This window comes from Planococcus citri, chromosome 3 (genome assembly GCF_950023065.1).
Source record: "Planococcus citri chromosome 3, ihPlaCitr1.1, whole genome shotgun sequence".
In the NCBI taxonomy this organism is placed as follows: Eukaryota; Metazoa; Arthropoda; class Insecta; order Hemiptera; family Pseudococcidae; genus Planococcus; species Planococcus citri.
The window spans coordinates 5313804-5335959 of record NC_088679.1 but is presented as its reverse complement, the minus strand read 5'-3'; the positions used below and the strand labels follow the sequence as shown (position 1 = coordinate 5335959).

At 34.8% G+C, this 22156-nt stretch overlaps 1 protein-coding gene across 2 annotated transcripts; it reads right to left on the bottom strand.

Annotated features, from left to right (window-relative positions):
- Positions 1–12: 12 nt before the first annotated feature.
- LOC135841093 (TWiK family of potassium channels protein 7-like) lies at positions 13–21093 on the bottom strand. Of its 2 annotated transcripts, XM_065357894.1 has the most exons (8): positions 20493–21093; positions 17270–17626; positions 11924–12174; positions 11612–11795; positions 1157–1359; positions 554–859; positions 388–465; positions 13–290 (listed from the first exon to the last, which is right to left on the bottom strand). In XM_065357894.1, the coding sequence occupies exons 2-8, from the start codon at positions 17622–17624 to the stop codon at positions 162–164; spliced, it is 1506 nt and encodes a 501-aa protein (XP_065213966.1). In that variant the 5' UTR covers positions 17625–17626; positions 20493–21093; the 3' UTR covers positions 13–161. The 2 variants fall into 2 exon arrangements, with proteins under 2 accessions (XP_065213966.1, XP_065213965.1); XM_065357893.1 differs by lacking the exons at positions 11612–11795; positions 11924–12174; positions 17270–17626; positions 20493–21093 and adding an exon at positions 4481–5668.
- Between the last annotated feature and the right edge of the window lie 1063 nt (positions 21094–22156).

Genomic DNA, 22156 nt, shown 5'->3' with positions numbered 1-22156 from the left:
TACACATGTAGGTAAGTACGTATCTTATTTAATTCAATATGAAACATTACATACCTAGCTAAAACTACATCACATTTTCAATATATAGAGTTTTCTAATTCGAACTGAATTAGATTAAAGTTTGAAAATACAAAAATATATACACGTTTAGGAAATGAATATTATTGAATATCCGTTGTTTGGTTTTGATTCATGACTGGCACATTTAGAACCATATCATCGGTGACTTCCAAGCCCATCGTGGCTCCTATTTTGGCCGTAGCTTGTCGGAAAGAATCCGATAGTTTTTCCTGCAAAACACAACACCAAATTTATTAATAATTTATCTTGTCGATAGTCGACTGTCATTTATCAAGTAGGATTCATTTTTGAGTTTTTAATACGTACTTGAACGACATTTATACACATACTGGTCAAAGCTAAACCAAAAATCAAATACAACAGACTCCAAAGGAACCCTGTACTCTACAACAATGCAAAAAAAAAAAAGCAATCGTAAATACATCTGCGGTTTTATTATTATCTAAAGATTGCAGATTGCAGCTATACGTACTGTCAAAACCAAATCACCCAATCCGATAGTCAGTATAGAAATATATACAAAATAGAACGACTCGAATACTGGCCATCCTTCGATATAAGCAATCAGAACTGCTCCAGCTAACATATAAAGCACTAGTATGGCAAAAGCTACTGATACTGGTATATTGAATTCATCATCTATTGTGTAAGAGCTTAGTGCTGGAGTTCCAGTGGGTGATGTTGGACAAGGAAATGTTGGTTCTCCTTCTTTTGCCATTGTACTGGGTCTTCGAAGTTTGGTCATATCGAATACCAATTGTACACCTTTTACCATTTCCTAGAACATGTGCAAGTAAGTATATTTAGTCACATCTTGTTACTTTCAGATCCCTTGACATGGTAGCTAGAGGATTCATTTCATGTAAGTATTTTTAATTTCTTTTTGGGAAGATCCCCTTATAATGATGCCTCGCTGAAATTGATTTTCAAACGAATTTTTAATTTTTCTTGAAATTTCAAAACGCTCCCCAAGGGACAAGGGTTGAAAATAAACTATAACCGTCGAGATAATTTTTTAAAAAATCAGTCAAGTAAGCAAAATGTGATGTAATGTGATGATATTTATGTCAGTTACCTGAACTGGAGCGGTTCGTCGAACTTTTCGGCAACTTCCAGTATAATACAGTCTTCTAACAAAAGCCCATAAGAATTTAATACCTCTTGTGAGTAGTTTACCATAATCAGCCAACATTATTAGGAACATGGGTACACCAAATAGTGCATAAACGATGGTTATTATCCTACCCACCGTAGTTTTGGGTGCTATGTGACCGTATCCTGAAAAAAAAACATGCAGAGTAGTAGGTAATTATTTATCTGAATAGGAAACATGAAGTGTTTTTATTCAATATCTCAAGTTCTTTTTGAAAACAAATTTTTGATGCATCAGGTCTTGATCAGTGATGAGAGAAACGTCCATTTTGTGGTTTTCAGGGCTCAGTTACAAAAGTTATCACAAGTTTTTTGGTTACTTTTTCAAAATTTAGATCATGTTACTAAAAAAAAAAAAAAAAAAAACTCAAATGTTCGATTTTTCCAAATCTTTTGGAAAAAAGAAGAAACATTGAATACGAGAATCAACAGGTAGGTATAAATGCAAATAATTTACGAAAATATTCACTTTTTTAGAGGTCTTGGCTACAGTCAAAATTGCGAAAAAGTGGGTATAATAACTGCAAAAAAGGTTCGCTCTCTAAAGATTTTTCACTTTTTATTTCGGAAATTGCTTAAAAGTCCAACTTTGTTATCAAAAATTGCCAAAAAAAAGCAGGTTTTTTTGTCAAAATTGTGGAAGTTTCAATTTCTGAAAATATTTTTCAAAAAAGTTGCATTGTTAGATACCCAAAACAAGTTTCAGAGAAGTACCTATCAAGTACCTACAGGGTGGCCAGAAATATCGGGTACCCCTAAAAAAGTTTTCTAACTAAATACTTCGGTTGGTCACAGTGAATGATAATAATGATAACACATGATTGGTTGTTGGACTGGAGAGATAACATTCCACCAATCATATGCATCTATTTCACGTTGCCAACCTATATTTTTAATGAAAAACTTTCTTAGGGGTACCCGATATTTCTGGCCACCCTGTACCTACCTTACCTACCTATTACTTTTTTGCTAGTAATTTTAAAAAAGTCCTACTTCTTGCAAAAAATTGACAAAAACTCTTGTTTTTCCAAATTGATAAAAAATCTTTCTTACTTTAAGTACTTACTTGCCTAAAAAAAGCAAAAATTGCCAAAAATTGTCAAAAAGCCCTTTTTTGCTAAAAATTGTTAGTTACACATTAAGTTTTAAAATTGTCTTTTTTTTTTTTGCAAATAATTTTGAAAAGTTTCGATTTTATCTCAAATATAGGCAAAAAAGCCATATTGTTTGCAAAAATTATTAAAATCTCGCTTTTTTGACTAAAATCGTCAAAAAATCTTGCTCCTTTACCAAAAAGTGATGAAATGGCCTCACTTTTCTGATTTTTTAATGACATAAAAAGGCTAGAAAGCCAGACAGACGACTTTAGGAAGCCCAATAGGCACCCCGATAACCTTGAGAAACCAGATCAGGCAGACGGAAAGTCTAGAGAAGCTAGAAATGTAGGTCAATGACCTTGCGAGGCTAGGTATACAGGTCAATGACCTCTAAAGGTCATACAGGAAAACATACGACCTTGAAAGAATAGTCAGATAGTAGATCAGTAACCTTAATAGTTCAGACGCACAGGTCAGTGACCTCAGGACAACCATAAGAGGCTGGACAGGTAGGCCAGTGAACCTCAGAGACCAGAGAGATGGAAATACAACCCAGAAAAGTTGTATTGATGGGTCGATGACCTTACAGAGGTCAGAGAGGTGGGAAGACGACCCTGAAAAGTTATACAGATGGGTCAATGATCTTACAATGCCAGCCAGTCAGACGACCATAAGAGGCTAGACTGGTAGGTCAGTGACCCTCAGAGGCCAGAAAGGTGGAAATACAACCCTGAAAAATTATATTGACGGGTCAATGACCTTACAGAGGTCAGAGAGGTGGGAAGATGACCCTGAAAAGTTATAATGATGGGTCAATGACCTTACAATGCCTGCCAGCTAGCCAGCCAGACGAACTTGGATAAAGCTAAACAGATAGATCAGTAACCCTGTGTGTTCAGACACACGGGTCAATGACCCTGATGACCTTGAGAGGCTAGACAGGTAGGTGAAAGACTTTGAGAGTCCACACACATGGGTCAATGACCTTAGGAAGCAGCCAGCCAGCCAGACAGACAGACAAACAGACAAAAGATGATTCTGAAAAGCCAGACAGACAAGTCAATAGTCTAAATTTTGGTCCGGTTGATTAGACCAGACCTGACCTGATCAAGTGATCAGATCAAATTTTGGTTAGATGACTCGTATCTGCACACATATGACCGGAGCAGACGTCAGGCTGCGGAAAATCTCAGCATAAAGCTCAGGCTTGGTCCGGATCAAGCTGAAGACCCAGTCCGAAAATCAGCGAATTTTGACCAAATGCAGCTGAGATCTTCATGCCCTCAAAAAGAATACATGTTGGAAAAAAATCTGTTGTTCCTGAAACTAGGGTAGTACTTATTTTGAAACGAAGTGGTTCCTACCAATTTTTTGATCATTATTGCCAATTTCAAAAATTCGAGAAAAATAGCCAGGTCAATAATTTTGTGAGCTATCAGGCATATGAATCTTACTTCAAGTACTTCTTTTCATTTTTGAATCAGAATGACGAATATAATTGTATTTTAATTGAACAATAGGTAATCCTCTCCGCTTTGTTTACTAATTTTCGATGTTTTTCCAATTTTCATTTTTTTTGCTCGCTATGAACGCAACAAAAAATACCAAACTTTCGACACAAAAATATACTGTATAAAATGATTCGGATTTTCCTCCTAAATTAACATTTGGCCCGGTTCCATTAAACTTGAAAGTTACAAAATAAGTTATTTACAAGTTCAACTGCATGGAACTAAAAAGATCACGTAAACGACGCGACGTGTTTACGCTGCATATAAGACACACCTCGCCCTGCAATCGTAGCAGCATTGACGACAACGGAGACATAAATTGTTAACAATTAGGTATTTCTTCTTTATCGAGCTCTCGATGAAAATTTGAGAAACGTATCAAGAGTAAGATAAATGCCACAATTAACAAAACGTACTTAGAACTTTTTTTTCAAAATACAGAAATGTTTCATCAAAAGTATTCGGTATTCATATGAGACAGTAGGGTACCTATCTTTTCATGTTGATTTGGTCTTCACCAAAGTCATTTTGATTACTCGCAAAATGTTAGTTTATTTGATAAGCTAAATTGTTCACTATAGGTATAAGTATATCGAAGCTATGTTATGGATCGAATTCTTGGCGTTTCGCAATACTCACCGATGGTGGTAACCAAGGTGATGCAATAAATCAACGAATTGATAAAACTCCAACCTCTTTGACCACTGTACGAATTCATACCCGCTTCGTAAGCGTCGTAGAGTTGATTTTCAAACTCCATTAGTTTATTCCTAGCCGTAGATTTCCATTCTTCTTCTCGCATATAATTACTTTTAGACCACAGAGTATCGAGAAAATCGCGTTTTACTCGTTTCACTCCGCATTTGTAGAACATTTCGAAAGCCCCCTCGGTCGAATGGAAAATAATACCACCTATTCCGCAGTAAATAAACACCAGCAGAGAACCAACGAAGCAACTGTTTCTGCAGACCTTAAGCTGACGCAAAGCCTCACGATTCTCTGCTTTGAAATCTCTCCATTCGTTGAGGAAACGTCTAAAAAACCCTGGTGATTTGACCTTAGCCGAGTTATTCTTTCTTTTTTTAGCCGATTTGTCCTTAATCTGAGCCACTAAAGGGGTACGTTGCGAATCGGATTTCCAAAAATCATCTTCGGTGCTTTCTTGGCAGTCTTCGGTCAAGGAAATATCGCTTTCTTTCGGGTATTTATCCACTAGCTCCCATTCGGCGTCATCACGACTCGACGAATACGCTACGATCTGATTCGAGCAGAACGTCGAGTCAGCATTTTCGCGTTGGGCAGACGCAGCGTCAACGGAATCTCCAGCTTCGGCATGGGCATCGTGATGCCCATGCGCAGGCCTCCGTCTGCGTAAATTACCAGCACTGTCCGAGTGCTCATCTAATACTCGATCTGCCCGCGTAGAATGCTCGGCGATGTCTTGATGATGATGCTGGTGAAAAGCAGACGAACTCTCCTCCGAGGACGAATACCCACTTTTTTCTAACCGAGGGGTCGAGACAGGCGCATGCTGCTGGGGGGGTTTCCTCGGTCGACGTTTTTTCGAATCGTATTCTCGGCTCGCGTCTTCATCGCTGCTATCGGTACACTCGGTCGCGCGTTTATCGCTTTTAGAACGGCGAATTTTAGACGAAGGTTTCGAAGAACTAGAAGGCGATAAATACGACACTGTTTGGTCACCGGCGACGGCGACGGCTGCGGTGGCGGTGTCGACCGCTACGGCGAGATCATTAGAACAAGACGAATTCGGCGGTTCCGAAGCCATCACTAAAACCAGCGTCCAAAATACATGTCCCGCTGTATTTACTCCGCATCGGTATCGGACATCTTGGGCATGATGCCGCGCCACCTATACGTTGCAATATTATTAGATGATTTATTTATAGACTCGAGACACTCCTCACAGACCACCTCCCCCCTTTTCTAGGTGATGTTCAATATGTGTCCCCTGTACCATCACCGTCGAAGTTTTCATACTGATCGTGTTTATATCATTGCGAAGATACATTATTGTTTTTTTTTTTTTTTCATAGAATCAACGATTAATTGAGAATTAGCCATTAGGTAACTGATTCTTATCATTTCGAGTTATCTGCCAAAATCGATGTAATTTTTTCATCGGACGGTCGTAAAATCGATTCACCTTGCAGTGTATGTTTTTCAACTCTTCGCGTTAAACGTATCTATTCGTATTAATCTGTCGTGATTTTTGATGGAATAAAGTATTGGTCGTCTCGTGACAGTTCATTGATTCATTTTTATTGCCCTATTTTGGAAGAATTATGAAAAATCGAGTGTCATGATCATGTTGTTGAAAATACTCGTAATGGTTCTGATGGAGATGAATTCACTCGCTTGTTTCAACGTAGATATAGATTTAGGTACTTATAGGTACTTGAATCCAACTGAAATATCTACTGATTTTCAAAGTGTTCGGATCATTTGACGCCCCCCCTTATCCCTCAGTTTGGTTCAAGAACATGGTGCATCAAAAAATATGTTTGAGCTACTTGATACAATATTCTATAAGTGAAAAAATGCTTGAAATGAAACGATTCTCAGATTAATTTAATAGAATTCTCAAAAAAAGTTTAAATTTCAGTATAAAGATTTTTCAAAAATGAAAACCTTTTTTTTAAATTTTTTTCAAAGGGGACTTGATTCTACGAGTATACATACCCAGGATCCCTAAAATGACTTCAGCCCCAAGTCATCTTCAATGGGGGCGGAGGTAGGGGCTTTAAAAAAATCGGTGTCGTCACCTGTTGAAAAAAAAGGCTGTCCATTACTTTTGGGTAGGTACAGGTATAACTGGAGCAGTTATTTGTAGGTTTAGGTCATCAAATAGGTACCAGGTACATTTTAATTGGAGTATTCAAACATGAATTAGTCCTGAAAAGATAGGTACTTTCCTTCGCCGTGGACAAAAAATCCTGATAGCCACGACGAAATACCAAACTGTACTGTCCACGTCGTAAGAAAAAAAGAACTAAAATTTGTTTTACTGGTAGTAGAATCAATAATTTTTCAATTTTCAAAAAGCCACGGCGATGGAGAAAAAACTGGTTACATCTTTTTATGGCCTCGGTTTCATGGTATAAGTATCATTCTGAAAATTTTTATTGGTTCTATCATTTACTCTGGATATCACACAAAATAATATGTATCTTTTTTTTTCAGAAACAGTGACAGTGTAATTAATTTTTGAAGATGAAGTTGAAAAATTGAAAGTGGTTACAAGCCACGACGATGGAATTTTCGGGGTTTGAAGGAGGATTCGACCCATAGTGGAGGGGGGTTGGGGAACATGAAACTGTATGAGGAGCTGAGAATCAAAAATCACATTTGCCAAAAAAAAAAATACCGTTTTATGGCAGATTTGGATATACCGTTTTACACTCTATAATGTGACATATTCGGTTTTTTTGGATCAAAGTCATTTTGGTGTGAAATTCACTTTCAAAACCAAGGGTTAGAATCAAAACTTAGTTTTGTTTGCAAAATTCCATAGGGAAAAGTTTGATAACAAGCTGAATTTTGGTACACGGGGGTTTTTTGATACGCTGAACACGAATTTAGGGTGTCCAGGTGAATCCGGTGTACGCTTCCCCCTTTTTTGTGGACCTTAAGCCCCCAAATTTGTTTTTTTGCGTTCAAGTCCGAAAATATGCAATTTTATGCAAAATGCTTCTCATCGATTTCGTTTTACTATTCCACGTCGAATGAAGAGTCAGCGAAGTTTCCCACCTTAAAGGGGGTGGACCTATGGTCACCTAAAGTAGGGGTGCACAGTGGACTGTGAGCACCCTCAAAACGGGCGTAATTCAAAAACATACAATGAACCCTAAGAAAATGGTACAATGGTATCCTCCCTTATGTTTTTTGGGTTGCAGAATACGAATTTGACAATATTTTTTTCGTAAGGGTTAATGGTGGGGGATGAAGGGGGTGAAAAATTCACAATTTGACCATAATGATGTGTGATATGTCGAAATGTATGTTTTTGAGAGTGTAGATCACGAATTTGATAATATTTTTTTCGTAGGGGTGAATTGTGGGGGATGAAGGGGGTGAAAACGGTGAACAATTCAAAATTTGACTATAATGATGTGTGATAAGTCGAAATGTACCAAGTATGAATAATTCAACTGAAAGTGAGTAATTTTCATCAATTTACTCGATTTTAGTTGTTATAAAGTCATTATAGAGGTTTAATTTACGTTGAAGCTCCGTTTTTTGCCTACTCTGCTACATAAATAGGAATAGAACAAATTTTTGCACGTAGGTGCACGGGAAATCCCAAGGGCTAGCAATACTTATGATAGTGTATTTCAAGATGTCATTTGCCATTTTTGCCCCCGAATGCCCCGGCGACCTCAACAGTCATTTATAGTGAAAAATCATTGTGAATTTTGTTTAAATGTTACAAATTTTTTCTTCCAGGGACTTTGACGGCTCTCCAATAGAAAATTCTCCATCCCCCACCCTTCACCTTTTCTACACCTTCAAAAACATACATTTTGACATATCTTACGTCATTATGGTCAAATTTTGAATCCCTTCATCCCCCACAATTCACCCCTACGAAAAAAATATTATCAAATTCGTGATCTACACCCTCAAAAACATACATTTCGACATATCACACATCATTATGGTCAAATTTTGAATTTTTCACCCCCTTCATCCCCCACCATTAACCCTTACGAAAAAAATATTGTCAAATTCGTGATCTACAACCTCTAAAACATACATTTCGACATATCACACATCATTATAGTCAAATTTCGAATTTCTCGCCCCCCCTCACCCCCTCATCCCCCACCCCTACAAAAAAAAATATTGTCAAATTCTTATTCTGCGTCCCAAAAAACATAAATTTTGCATAAAATTGCATATTTTCGGACTTAAACGCAAAAAAACGAATTTGGGGGCTCAAGGTCCACAAAAAAGGGGGAAACGTACACCGGATTCTCCTGGACACTCCAAATTCGTGTTCAGCGTATCAGAAAACCCCCGAGTACCAAAATTCAGCTTGTTATCAAACTTTTGCCTATGACCCTATTTTTGAGCTAATTTTTCTACACTATGAAATAATCGCAAACTTCTACCTTCAATGAAACTTAAACAGGAATAATTTGTGTATATTTTGTTTGAAAACACTTAACAAATGAAACAGTTGCGATCTTCTACCTTCATTGTAATTGAAACAGTAAAAAAAAATTTGATCGCAAATCTTGGAGTCAAAACTCACATTTGCCATTCTTTGTCTGGATATTAAAGCAGAAGGGAGCTAGGTGAAAATCAGCCAACACACAGAATCGTGTGCTAGTAGCGCTATCTAATGATTCATTTTGGTGTTATAAGTTTTTTCAACTGGCAACACTACTAAATCAGTTTTTCGCGTTTTTCTCAAAATCGTTTATGGTGGCAAATGTGAGTTTTGATTTTCAGCTCCTCATATGCACGTGATGCCCGAGTTGGTATCTACACAATGCCACCGAAAAAAAAATCATTGGTAAATAGTAAGTACCTATTCAAGTAAACCACCTATCAAGTACATACTTATATGATTTTTAAACTTTTTTTGAGGATTAGCCCGCTGGTGATGTTTGAAAATATTCAAAACCCCTCCCTTCCCACTTCCATTATGATTTGTTTATTTGATATTTTGAAACATGAAATTAAGCTTTATTTGGCAGCTTCGAATACGCGACTATCTCGTTTTCTGCCAAAAAATAGCAAAAATTCTCGCTTTCTGTCAACATTATCAACAAATTTCGGTTTTTGAAATTGATAAAAATTGTCGATTTTTGGCAGAAAATTCCTGAAATTCTCAAATTTTTTCCCTAAAATTACCCAAATGTATCGCTTTTGCTAAAAATTTTCAAGAAGTTCAACTTTTTCCATAAAAATTGAGAAAACATTTGATTTTTGATTTTCAAGAAATTTTAAGTTTGGCCTCTTTCTAAAATTGTCTAAACTATTATTTTTTTCAAAAAAATTAACAGAAGCTCTCGCATTCTGGTCAAGTATCTAAAACATTTCACCTTTAAAATTCCAAAACCTCTCCTTTTTTAAAAAAAAATCAAGTTTAGCTTTTTTGCTGAAAATTGCCACAAAAAAACTTTTTCTTTTACCAACATTGTCGAAGTTTTGCTTTTTGTCAAAAACTTTCACTTTTTCAAGAATTTATTATAGGTAATTGTTGCTTTTTCAAAAAAATGGCTGCATGAAAATCGTCGTTTTTTTGCAAATACCTAATACTAAAAAGTCACCATTTTCTCTCAAAATTGTCTTACTAAAAAATTTAACATTTTGCCAAAAAGCAAAATTTTTTGTAACTTTTGAGAATTTTTGGCAACATGAAAGATTTTGACAATCGAAGCAAAAGGCAAGACTTTTTGGCAATTTCCGGCAAAAAAAGCTACAATTTTAAAAGATATTAAAAAAAAAGAAAAATTCCAGTCTTTTTTTTAAATATCTTTTAAAATTGTAGCTTTTTTTGCCGGAAATTGCCAAAAAGTCTTGCCTTTTGCTTCGATTGTCAAAATCTTTCATGTTGCCAAAAATTCTCAAAAGTTACAAAAAATTTTGCTTTTTGGCAAAATGTTAAATTTTTTAGTAAAAATCCCAAAAGGGCTCACAATTTTCCAAGAATTGTCCGACTCTTGCTTTTTTGACAGATATTGTGAAAAAATAAGTATCATTTTTGGACTTTAATTGCGGGATATGAATTCGTAATTACAAAATTTTTCGATCATTTGATCATTTTGGAGAAGACATTTCCACTTTATTTTCCCCTGGATCAGCAACTGAGAAATATTCACGTGTTTCAATGATAAGATTCTGGCAATGTACGCTGTACAGTTGCGCCTGTGTTTTGCTCGATATGCTACACTTCTTTCAGATGTGTTTTTGAGGTCGTTATTTCACAGTTTTGTTGATGAGTAAATTAAATCTCATATCATTTTATTAAATGGTTATTACATAATTATTATGTTGGAAAATATCTCATTTTCGCTCGGGAATGGTTTCCATTATGTCTAACAAAGGGAACTTTTACAACTTGTCAACTCCAAGAAAGAGCATGTCACCCTGACCTCAGAACGTCAGAACCAAATTTTCAGCAGTCGAAGTGGATTTTTCGATTTTTGGCGAATTTTTAAAAATGCACAAAATGTTTTGTTGGTACCTATATTAATTTGTTCAAAAAGAGCAAACATAGAGATAAAAATCTTAATCTCAGCTTGTACCTATACTAAAGTCGACCCCCTCCCCTTGAAAAAATCAATTACCAGAATTTTCCAGTTGATACCTGCGGAGCCTCCATCAAAAGCTGGCTTTTCTCCAGAAAATTCAAATATTCCAGGAGTATCTACTGAAAATTCAATTCTATCATAAGATCGGTATTCTCAGTTGATTAATGGTAGGTGAATCGCAAATCCGAGGTAACGATTTCAAAACAGTACCAGTTTTTTTTACAAGTTAAGTAAAATATTTCATATTTTCAAAAAATTCCAAAATCGTTCATTTTTGCAAAAAATTGCTCGAAATTTCGGCTGTAGCCTTCAGTCGATCTAATAATCAATTTCCATCATTTGACTTTCGAGTTGTAGAGGTTCCTTTGCAAAGGCATTAGTAGTTGATTAACATAAGCGAGACAGCAACTCAAAAAACAAAAACAACAGAGAGTAATAACAGCATTATTTCAAAATGTTTGAAAATGATTGCAACTAAGGTACGTACCGATCGTGGTGAAAATCGTTCCGCAAAAATACACCCAATTTAATACGTCCCAATTTTGATTATGTATACTGTAATGTTCTCTGAAATATATTATCAATTTGTTCATTTCAGCTTCTACGAGTAGATCTCGTGTTCCATTGTCTGGTTTCAGGAGTTTTGTCGAATTAAAGATCTCAGTGATATTCTATCAAATGTAAAAATATCTTCATCAATAGGTTAGTCGTGGTACCTAAAGCTTAATTTCAAAAAAGGTTTTCCCCTTTGTGATGTCGATTACCTATACATTTCGAATAATAAAATGACATTACTTACTTTGGTAAGGTTCTTGACCATAGCATTCTCGTAAGCTAAATCTTTTATTCTAAGATCTAGTTGATGTTCGTTTTCAATGACGAAAAATAATACACCTCCTAGTGCGCAGTACAGGCACATGACTAAAAATAGGCATATATGAGTGAAACCATTTTTCGATAGTTCTCGAACTTTGCCGTACATCCAGAAGGCAAACTTTTCGCCGAAATTCAGTCCCAGTTTGCCTGTGTTTTTGGTGAAATCTTTGAATCCTGAAAAAAAAAATAACTCACGAGTGAAAAATTAATCGAATGAGAACTAAAAATTAAATTCGTGAAATTTATGTAAGAAATGAAGTGTTGCAACTGGACGCTAAATTGATGGGGTATGCAGAAATGCATTAGCAACAGTCTAAATTCCACGAATGAGATATTTTTTCAACATTTTCTAGAATTATAGTGAAAATGATTGACTTTTGAACGCATTTTTTCAGTCATTATTTAATGATGAGCAGACCTTATACTGATCTATTTTCTCAAAGATCAATGATCATGCACATGACGTAATTTCTTCTCAAAAAGCAGCCATGTGCAATGTTCTGCCTATCTTGGTTCTTCAGGGGCGTCAGATTTTGGATTAAATAATCTTCTTGTAGATATTTACCAAAACAGTGGAACAATTAACTAACGTGAGTTTGCTCTTGATTGAAACTTACAGCAGAAAGAATTCATCTTCGTCACGTCTGCCATTATTATCCAACCGAAAATATTCATGTGTGAAATGAGAACACGATTTTTCTTTTTGAACATTTTTCCAACTTTCTGCATGAGGTGGAAGAGTAGGTAGTACAGTTTACAAGATTGACAATTCGTACGTACAAAAAAATGAAGGTCGAGAATTTTAATTTTCGAGTCAAGGAAGACACCTTGTTGGATGCATGAAGCGCATGCACCGTACAATGACGCTTAATTAAGCTAATGATATAAGTGCTGCGACTCCAAGAATAGATCAAACGATTATTCGGCGTGAATTTCTCGTAATTTTTTTTTTTTTTGGTGAAAGATTGGTGAAGAGACGAGGGACAAGCATGTCACTCGATGATATTAACATTTCAACGTAATAAATTAACGCCTTTCGAGCTAAATCGTAGTCATATGTTCTATTCGCTCGAAGTGCATAGGGTAAGGGTGGGATTTAGAGTTGTAGAAATTCGTACGCGATCATGGAGGAATTTTCCTAGTGTAATGCCCTATGTAGATATGTAGACATACGTGCGATCGTTTGTACACGCTTTCTTTTCATTTAAAAACATGACACGCGTGTCTAGCGAGTAAAAACACAAAAACACACAAAAAAATAGGAATATAATTTTGATGAATGGCGCCCCGTTTAACAAGTTTAGTACACTAGATATGTATGTGTGTAGGTTTTAGGTATGCAGCAGTTATACATTTACGTTAAGATGCTACTACGCTGGTGCTATATTTATATAGTTCAGCATATACTTGTATTATTATTTATTTTTCATAAAAAAAATAATCGCATCATTTTTAGTCGAGTTATCTCATGCTGTAAAAATTTATTTATTAAAATATACACTCAATAGTGCTTTTCGCGGAATTCGTGTGTGTCATAATGTAAAAGTTGCTCTACAAGTAGCCCCCTTTCTCATCTCGATGCCCATCTACCGCATGCTCGGCGTGCTTTTTACGAATACTTTATAGAAGGTCCATTTAGTAGACGAGCGAATAGTGCGCGTTTATGCCAAATTTTTAATAATTAATGGACGATGTAGTGATGCTGTGTACGTTTAGTGTACATGTACAATTCTACATACACAATGGACTATGGGGATTGGAGATGTACCTACAAATATAATGAAGGGATAAAAAATGTCGTCGTTGTTTTTCAAAAGTGTACGATATGTACTTATTCATGTAATTTACCCTGGACAATTGGGCATGTGTTACTTGTTGAAATAAAAGTACACTAGGGTCATTCCACGTCAATTGGACCAAGAAGTGGTAGGTGGGTTCGGCGATTTTTTTGTAATTTTTCCTGTGGAAAGACCTTCCGAAGGGATGATCAATGGCGCAAATTGCAGCCCTCTAGCCCATTTTTAATGGCAGCCAGGGGGTGTCAAAGTTTTCAGTGAACCTAAAATATCATCCATTTCAGTAGTGGAGTACTCGATAACCGTGATGCCTACCAAAATGGAACTTTTTTCCATAGTTACGGGTTTTGAAAGGCTTTTTGGTGATATTAGGTGATATCATAAAAATCAGTGTTGCCACTTTTTTTCGTACAAAAAATTAGCTCAAAAAGTTTCAAAACGTAGTTTTCATATCGTTCCGACTCTCAAAAATTCTGAAAAAAATTATGTACAACTGTTCAAGCTGAACAACATATTGAAAAATTGGGATGGTAACTTGTCGCAAAGTCGATTTAAAAAAATTGAAAGTTTGCGAAAAAATGTGATTTTTTGATTTAAAACATGAAAAAAAGTTTTGATTGGTAAAGTTGACCCATTTGACCCCTATACATATTTACGTATCTGTTGAAAAAGTTGAAAAAACCCCCTTGTGATGAGCAGGACTGCCCTGACCGCCTATACGTGGTCTTAACTAAATTTCTCCTCAACGTAGTTTTATGATCTTGCCGACTTTAGGCAAGATTACGCGAATCTTACTGTAGGGGCATGCTCAAGGCTATCGTGCGACAATTCTGTCGAAGCAGAGGCTCAGCTCCAGCTTCATATTCCTTAAAAAATCAGTCTTTTGAGTACCTAGTCCGCGGTAGTTTCTCTTAAGCTCTAACCAGCTAAATAGGTGACCAGGGAGCCCTGCCTCGGCTCTCTGGAAACCACACATTGAAGTACCCATCCATAGATGGTGATTTTTCTACTTATAACGTTATTTTATATAATGCGATCTTCGTTAACTTTCCCGTGTAAGATCCTGGTACTTTTTTAGTCACTGGCCAGATTTATCCGGAAATCTGAGCCTTTGTCTCCACAAAAATGGAACTCTGACCCAGACCTGCCAAAGCGACAATTATTGGGTCGCCAGGGAGAGGCAGGCAATGTGAACAGACTAAACAGAAGTGTACTCAGACCATCCTAGGTAATCGTGTATCCTTTTATTCAGGGTTACGTGCGCCCTTAATTTATCTAATTACGTTAATAATATATCTTGCGTAATTGTATTAATTGGTAGATGATGATGTGTTAATCATCTATCAATTGATCTATTTTACCAAAGAAGCTGTTTTATTTCGCTTCTATATGTATTTTAATTTAACCCCTAAACCAATCTTCCGAGCCTAGCTCGCGTGTGTTGTAATCTCGCCCGCATAATCTTGGCCGGTTATGCTGACGCCATCGAATTTCATGGCAATACAGAATAATTTACGTTTAGACTCTTGTAAATTATTTGGTATACTTTGCTCAACTATGTATATATTTCTTGATTAAAATAATTGTACATAATTGCTCCTTGCGTCAGTGTTGTCATAACGTTATTCATAACGTAACGAAAAAACGAAAAAACGGAAAAAACCGGAATTTTTTCCGTTATAATAACGTAACGATAAACAAAAACGAAATTTGTTGCAGAAGAAACCGTAACGAAATTATAACGTTACAAAAAATCTTAATGCTATAACGAAACGGAAAACGAAAAAAAATCCGTTATTTTTTCCGTTTTTTTTTTCATTTTTTTTGCTTTTTTTCCTCAATTTTTTGGGCAAAATGATTGAAAAATCATCAAGTAATCAATAAAAAATTGAAAAAGTTGGTTTTTGCCCTCGCTTTACTCGGTCCTATTTGCCTTTCTTTTTCCATTTTCAATTTTTCAACAAAAAAAGACTATTCAAATTTCAAAATTTTAAAGCTAGGTAATAGTAATATGAAATATTTGCAATCGAAGAACATAAATTTCGACACCTCCCCCCCTTCTAGACACCCTAAAAAATAGAAGTACTGGCAATTGAAAAAATTTCATAAAAACTAAAAAGTGTCCAACTTTGTACTTTTTTCAGTTTTTACTTTTTTTTCAGAGAAACCCCCAATTTGGACATTTCTGTGCTATAACGAAAAACGAAACGAAATAACGAAATAACGGAAAAACAAAATGATGTAATAACGTTAAACAAAAAACATAACGTAACGGAATTATCTGTACAACGAAATAACGGAAAAATAACGTAACGAAAATTTCATTGAATCTAAAATGAAACAATATAACATAACGGAAAAAAAATTTCGTTATGACAACACTGCCTTGCGTTATCATTTCATTGAACCAAAAAGGTAACCAAGGATTGTTCTAAGTGAATAGTGTAGTTTGATTGACTAAGTCTCTCCATCTTGAGGCATCTAAGAAATATTTCCCTCTTAACGAATATTTCTTTGAATTCGCCTAACACAAAATTATAGGAATTTCTCTCATACTCAGTTAATATCACTCTCCTTCTTTATACCAGTTATTCCAACTCTCACTATTACACCTTCACTCGGTGAAATTAACTCATCAGAAAAAAATCAAAATTTGAAAAAAAATAAACAGATTTTAATTTTTTTGCTGTAAGTGTGATTTTTGTCAACTTTTTCATGAAATATGTCAGAAAGAGGTCAAAATAAGACAACTGAATAAATTTAAACTTTTTTTGATGTTTGGAATTGAAAATTGCATTTTCTAGAATTTTGTTTTTTTTTGTGATGAGTACATTTTATCAAGTGAAGGGGTTTTTTCAACTTTTTCAACAGATACGTAAATATAGGGGTCAAATGGGTCAACTTTACCAATCAAAACTTTTTTTCATTTTTTAAATCAAAAAATCACATTTTTTCGCAAAATTTCAATTTTTTTACATCGACTTCGCGACAAGTTACCATCCCAATTTTTTAATATGTTGTTCAGCATTTGAACAGTTGTCCATAATACTTTTTTTTCAGAATTTTTGAGAGTCGGAACGATATGAAAACTATAACGTTTTGAAACTTTTTGAGCTAATTTTTTGTACGAAAAAAAGTGGCAACACTGATTTTTATGACATCACCAAAAAGCCTTTCAAAACCCGTAACTATGGAAAAAAGTTCCATTTTGGTAGGCATCACGGTTATCGAGTACTCCACTATTGAAATGGATGATATTTTAGGTTCACTGAAAACTTTGACACCCCCTGGCTGACATTAAAAATGGGCTACGAGGCTGCGATTTGCACCATTGGTCATCCCTTCGGAAGATCTTTCCACTGGAAAAATTACAAAAAAAATCGCCGAACCCACCTACCACTTATTGGTCCAATTGACGTGGAATGACCCTCTACACAAAAGCAATTTGTTGAGATATTTGTGAACGTACATACCTTCGAATTGCTTGAACATGAATTCTTGAGCCTTATTCGGATAAGCTTGGAAGAAATTAATGGGGTAATTTGGAGATAAACCGGTGACCGGTGTTAATGGAATGGTGATTCCACCTGGCGTCTGGTAGTAGGATGGCATTTGACATTGAGCTGCAATCGGAGGCATCTTTAGAGTGATTTTAGGCTTGGAGATTTTACGAGGTGGACGAACTGCTGGTAGCTGGAGGTTGCCACTGTCTGTTGTCGAGGTATCGTTGGTGACATCGTCGTTTGTTTTGTCATCTGCTGAAGTTATTACCCGTTTCGGTGGTGGTGGTGGTGGTGGTGGTGGGGGCTCTGATGAGGCAGATTCCATGTCTGGAAACAGAATTCATAGAAGGGTTAGTGTAAGATCAGGATCGAAACGATTCATTATAAATTCAATTTGAATCGAGAATTTTGAATTATTTCGTGTACCTATCTTACAAGTATTGAGAATTGATTTCTATTGAAGTTAGAGTAAGAGTTTAAAATTGTATGATGTCTGAGATGAATTCGAGTAACGAATTTTTTCAACCCGGATTTGATAATTTTATTGGGCTGGATCTTCCATGAAACGCTACCATTTACGAAAAGACGAAATTTTTGAAAGAAAAAAAAAATTATTCCACGAAGTCAGTCAACTAAAACCACATTGGACTGAGTCCAAAATATTTAAGTGAGAATATGTAGACTCTATTGCTGTACACGCATCAGAGGAAAAATAAATAATGTACTTTTATACCACCCTCTGCTCCTCGCGTTAACGGATTTATATCGGAAAAAAGAATAGCATCTCATTACGTAACACATATTACAGTATGAGAGTTCGAAAGCAAAAATAACCATTTACACGTGTCGATGTCTTCCAGATAGGAAATTTTTTTCTTCATGGAAATGCATTTTTTTCGAATAGGTGTAGTTGTTCTGGTCCTTTAAATCGATGGATGAGATAGAAACTAGGATTGCTGAGTTTAATTTTCGTTAAAACCACTCTCAGGTTCCTCGTGAGAGTCTCGATTTTCGCCAATAAAATATAAATAAATCTCGCCTTCGATCAAAATTACCAAAACGTATCCTTGTTTTGATAAATTAATAAGAAATAAGTACCTAGTCGTTTTTTGTAGGAAATTCCAAAAATTTTCAAATTTTTTTCCTAAAATTATCCAAAAGTATCGCGTTTTGCTAGAAATTGCCCAAAAGTTTGATAAAAATTGTGAAAAAGTTCAATTTTTATAAATGTAGGTAATTCTCAAAAAAAATTTCAAAGTATTTTTTTAGTCAAAAATTGCCAAAAGTTTTTGCTTTTTCAAGAATTAACCATAATAGTTGCTTTTTTACGTTGAAAATGGCTGAAGATGGTCGTTTTTTTGGAAAAATTGCAAAAAGTAGCCCTTAATTCTTCCTAAAAATTGTTCGAAATTCTCGCTTTTTTGAGCAAAATTGCGAAAAAGTGTGTTTTTTCAATTTTCCACTCAGTTCTGCTTCTTATTGCTAAATAATTGCCCAACTAAAAGTTCTGCTCTTTGCTGAAATTTTCAAAGTCTTAATTTTTTTGTCCAAAATTAAAAGAGTTCTCGCCTTATCAAAAATTGGCAAAAATGTTCATTTTTTTCGGAAAATGTCAAAATACTCCACTTTTTATTCAAAATTGACCAAAATTCTCGTTAAAATCCCAAGAAGTCTTTTTTTAAAAACAATTAATTCCTCAAAATTCTATAGCTTTTTAGCTGAAAATCTCCAGAAGGTCTTTCCTTTTGCTGAAATTGTCAAAATTTTCAAAAATTCTCACTTTTTTATTTGCTTTATAGCAGAATGGCTAATTTTTTGGTTAAAAAATTCCAAAAAACCTCCCATTTTTCTAAAAATTGACCAGTTTTTTTTGGACATAAATTGCGAAAAAATTGGTATCATTTTTGGCCTCTAATTTGCATCACAAAAGGACAACCTAGTTACTCTTCTTTACATTCTCATTTTCTCTTTTTTAAGAATCACCCAAATGTCTTGTTTTTTGTTGGCATACGATTCCCAAAAGTTCTGCTTTGTGCTAAGATTCCCAAAATCTTGCTTGTTTCCAAAAATTGCAAAAATGCTCACATTGTTGCCAAAAATTTCCATAAATTTTCAATTTTTTTTTATCAAGAAAATTTTTAAAATAAGTCCAACTTTTTAAAATTAATAATCAGATCGTTTTTTTTTTTTGGTCATTTTTCTCCAAACTTTTTTTTTGTTACTTTTTTGATTACATTTGGGTTATTTTTTCGAGCTTTTTTAGTTGAGAAGGTATAGGTACTAAAGTTACTTTATTGGGGAAAAAATTGTGTACGAACTCTAGTAAAGTGAAAATATTCATTAATTTTGCTTTTATTTCAATCAATTTCAAAATTTTACTTCAATTTCAATCAACTTCAATTTGGAAAAACCAAGCTTTACCTAAAACAAAATTATTTTCTCTGATTATTGTTGTTTTTTCGCGGAATCGCGGATTTCCCCAAATTTGGACCTGTACGATCTCGAACAAAGTAGACAGATTTCGCTTCCAACTTTCTCAAATGTGCTCAAGTTCAATGGAAAGAAAACCACAATCCTAGCTATGTTTACAGGGTGAGGAAAAATTCAATTTTACTGGACGAAAATTGATGCCAAATATCAGAGTAATGCTTGGCATATTGCATGTTGCTGCGATGAGAACACTTTTGAAACCGTCTGCACTATAAATTTCTAGAAATTCATCTGAAAACATCACATTGTGAAGGTTTTTATGGAAGTGTCAGATTCCAGTATAGAAACTTCAACCAAAACCATCATTTTCATAGTACGAGTTTGGAATCTTAGGATTCCAGAATCATGTCACTCGACTTTTTCATTGTTTCAGATTGGCTGGAAAATGCTGTATTTTTTATTCAAAGCAGCAATCGCCCATGAATCATTTGATTTTTTTGCTCTCCTTTATATTGCCTGATTTCATTTGATTAAAATCATGGAATTTTTTTCCAAATGGACGGACGGAGGAGAGTATTGATCATTTTGAGAAAAATGAAAAACGTTATTACCTAACTAATTTCAAGAGGGTCATTACCCCAAACAAAAATTTCTCTCTATTAAATCACCCTCAAATACATACATATTGTAAAAGTTTCAGAGCTTATTCTTAACCCATTAAGGAATGCTATAAATATAGGAATGGCATCAATTTCTTACTTACTGTGACTATTCGTCCAGGTATTTGTTTTTAAAAATGAAGTTTGTTGTTCGAGTTGATTGTCAAGTTGATTTTATCGATGCACTATACATGTATTAAACTAACTATCACCACTGGCACATTGAAATTTTAATTAGATATAATGAAAACCCGTTCACATGTCATAGGAATGAAAACGAAAGGGATAATGTAACATTTCACAGATACTTATAGTTGAGAAAATAATTAAGGTATCACTTTCTCTCGACCAGCTTTAAAATCGTTCATCTCAATCTCAACACAAAAACGATAAATTGCCACAAAATCCGACTCGAACATTTCCACAGCGGAAAGAGATCGTAATCTGCACGACGAAACAAAAACACCACAAATGCGAGCAATTATTGGTACATATTTTGATTAAGTTAATTCCACGAAGAAGAAAAAAAAATTGAAGAAGGGATGCTCTATACGTTTATACGTATACGTATATTCGGTTTTTAGAAAATGAGTAACGATGTGTATGTAGTATTTGACGTATGTAGTAAGTAAATGGAAAACAAGAGAGAGAGAGAGAGAGAGACACGGTCAAAGATATGGACACCGTATTGGTCAGAGTTGGCGTTCAAGTGTTAGGAAGTAATATTGTGAGTTTGTGATGGGACCAAGGCGACGGCGACGACCGCCAGAGAGTTTAAAATAAAACATAAAAGCGACCATGTAGCGTAGGTACAATTCTACGTACTTATCTACTTTTACTTAATTATACCGAACATGTGATCTTAACGATGTGTAATTGTGGATTGAATTGAGTTGGAGATTGAGGCTGGAGAGTGGATATTTATTGTACTTGTCTTGAAGTGATTTCGATTGAGATCTAAAAGAGAGAGAGAGAGAGTGACGAGTTGGTAAAAAAAAGTCATTAAAATCATAGGTACCTACCCATAGAGTATTTGCACGTGGAGATTTTCATTTTGTTTTCAACTATAAAGGAGAAAATTTGGGAAAGTTAGTTGAATGATTGTGACAAATTGGAGCAAAATTGTAACTCCTGAAACGTGATTTTCTCCATAAATAACAGAAGGAAAGAGATAGGTCACGGCTGGTTACTAAAAGTAACTTTTTGGTACTTTTTGGTTACCTAGCTACTTTGTCTCAATTTTGGTTCTCAAACTCACTGTTGTTTTTAAATCAAAAATTTCATTTTTTTTTTCGTGCATATCGAAGAAAAAAAAGTTAATAATATCAATGAATAATTTGCATATACACTTTTTTATTTTTTTTCAATTGGCTGTTTCCTTTTGCTGAAATTCTCAAAGTCTACTTACCTTTCTGCCAAAAATAACAAAAATCTCATTTTTGCCAAAATTTCCAAATTATTTCTTTTTTTGCTAAAAATGGTCACTATTTCGTAAAAAATTCCAAAGAATATTGATATTTTACTAAAAGCCTCTTTTTTCAACATAAATGACGAAAATTTACCTACCTACCTTTTTTTGACAATATCTAATGCTCAAAAATTTGTGCTTTTTACTAAAATTGTCAGCCTTCATGCTTCTTGGCAAAAATTGTCAAAAATTCACGAGTTCTTGGAAAAAATTCCAAAAAGGTTAATTTCTTTCCAGAAATTGTTCAAAAGTCTTACTTATTTTGGCAATTGAAAAATTTCGTTTTATTACTTAAAATTG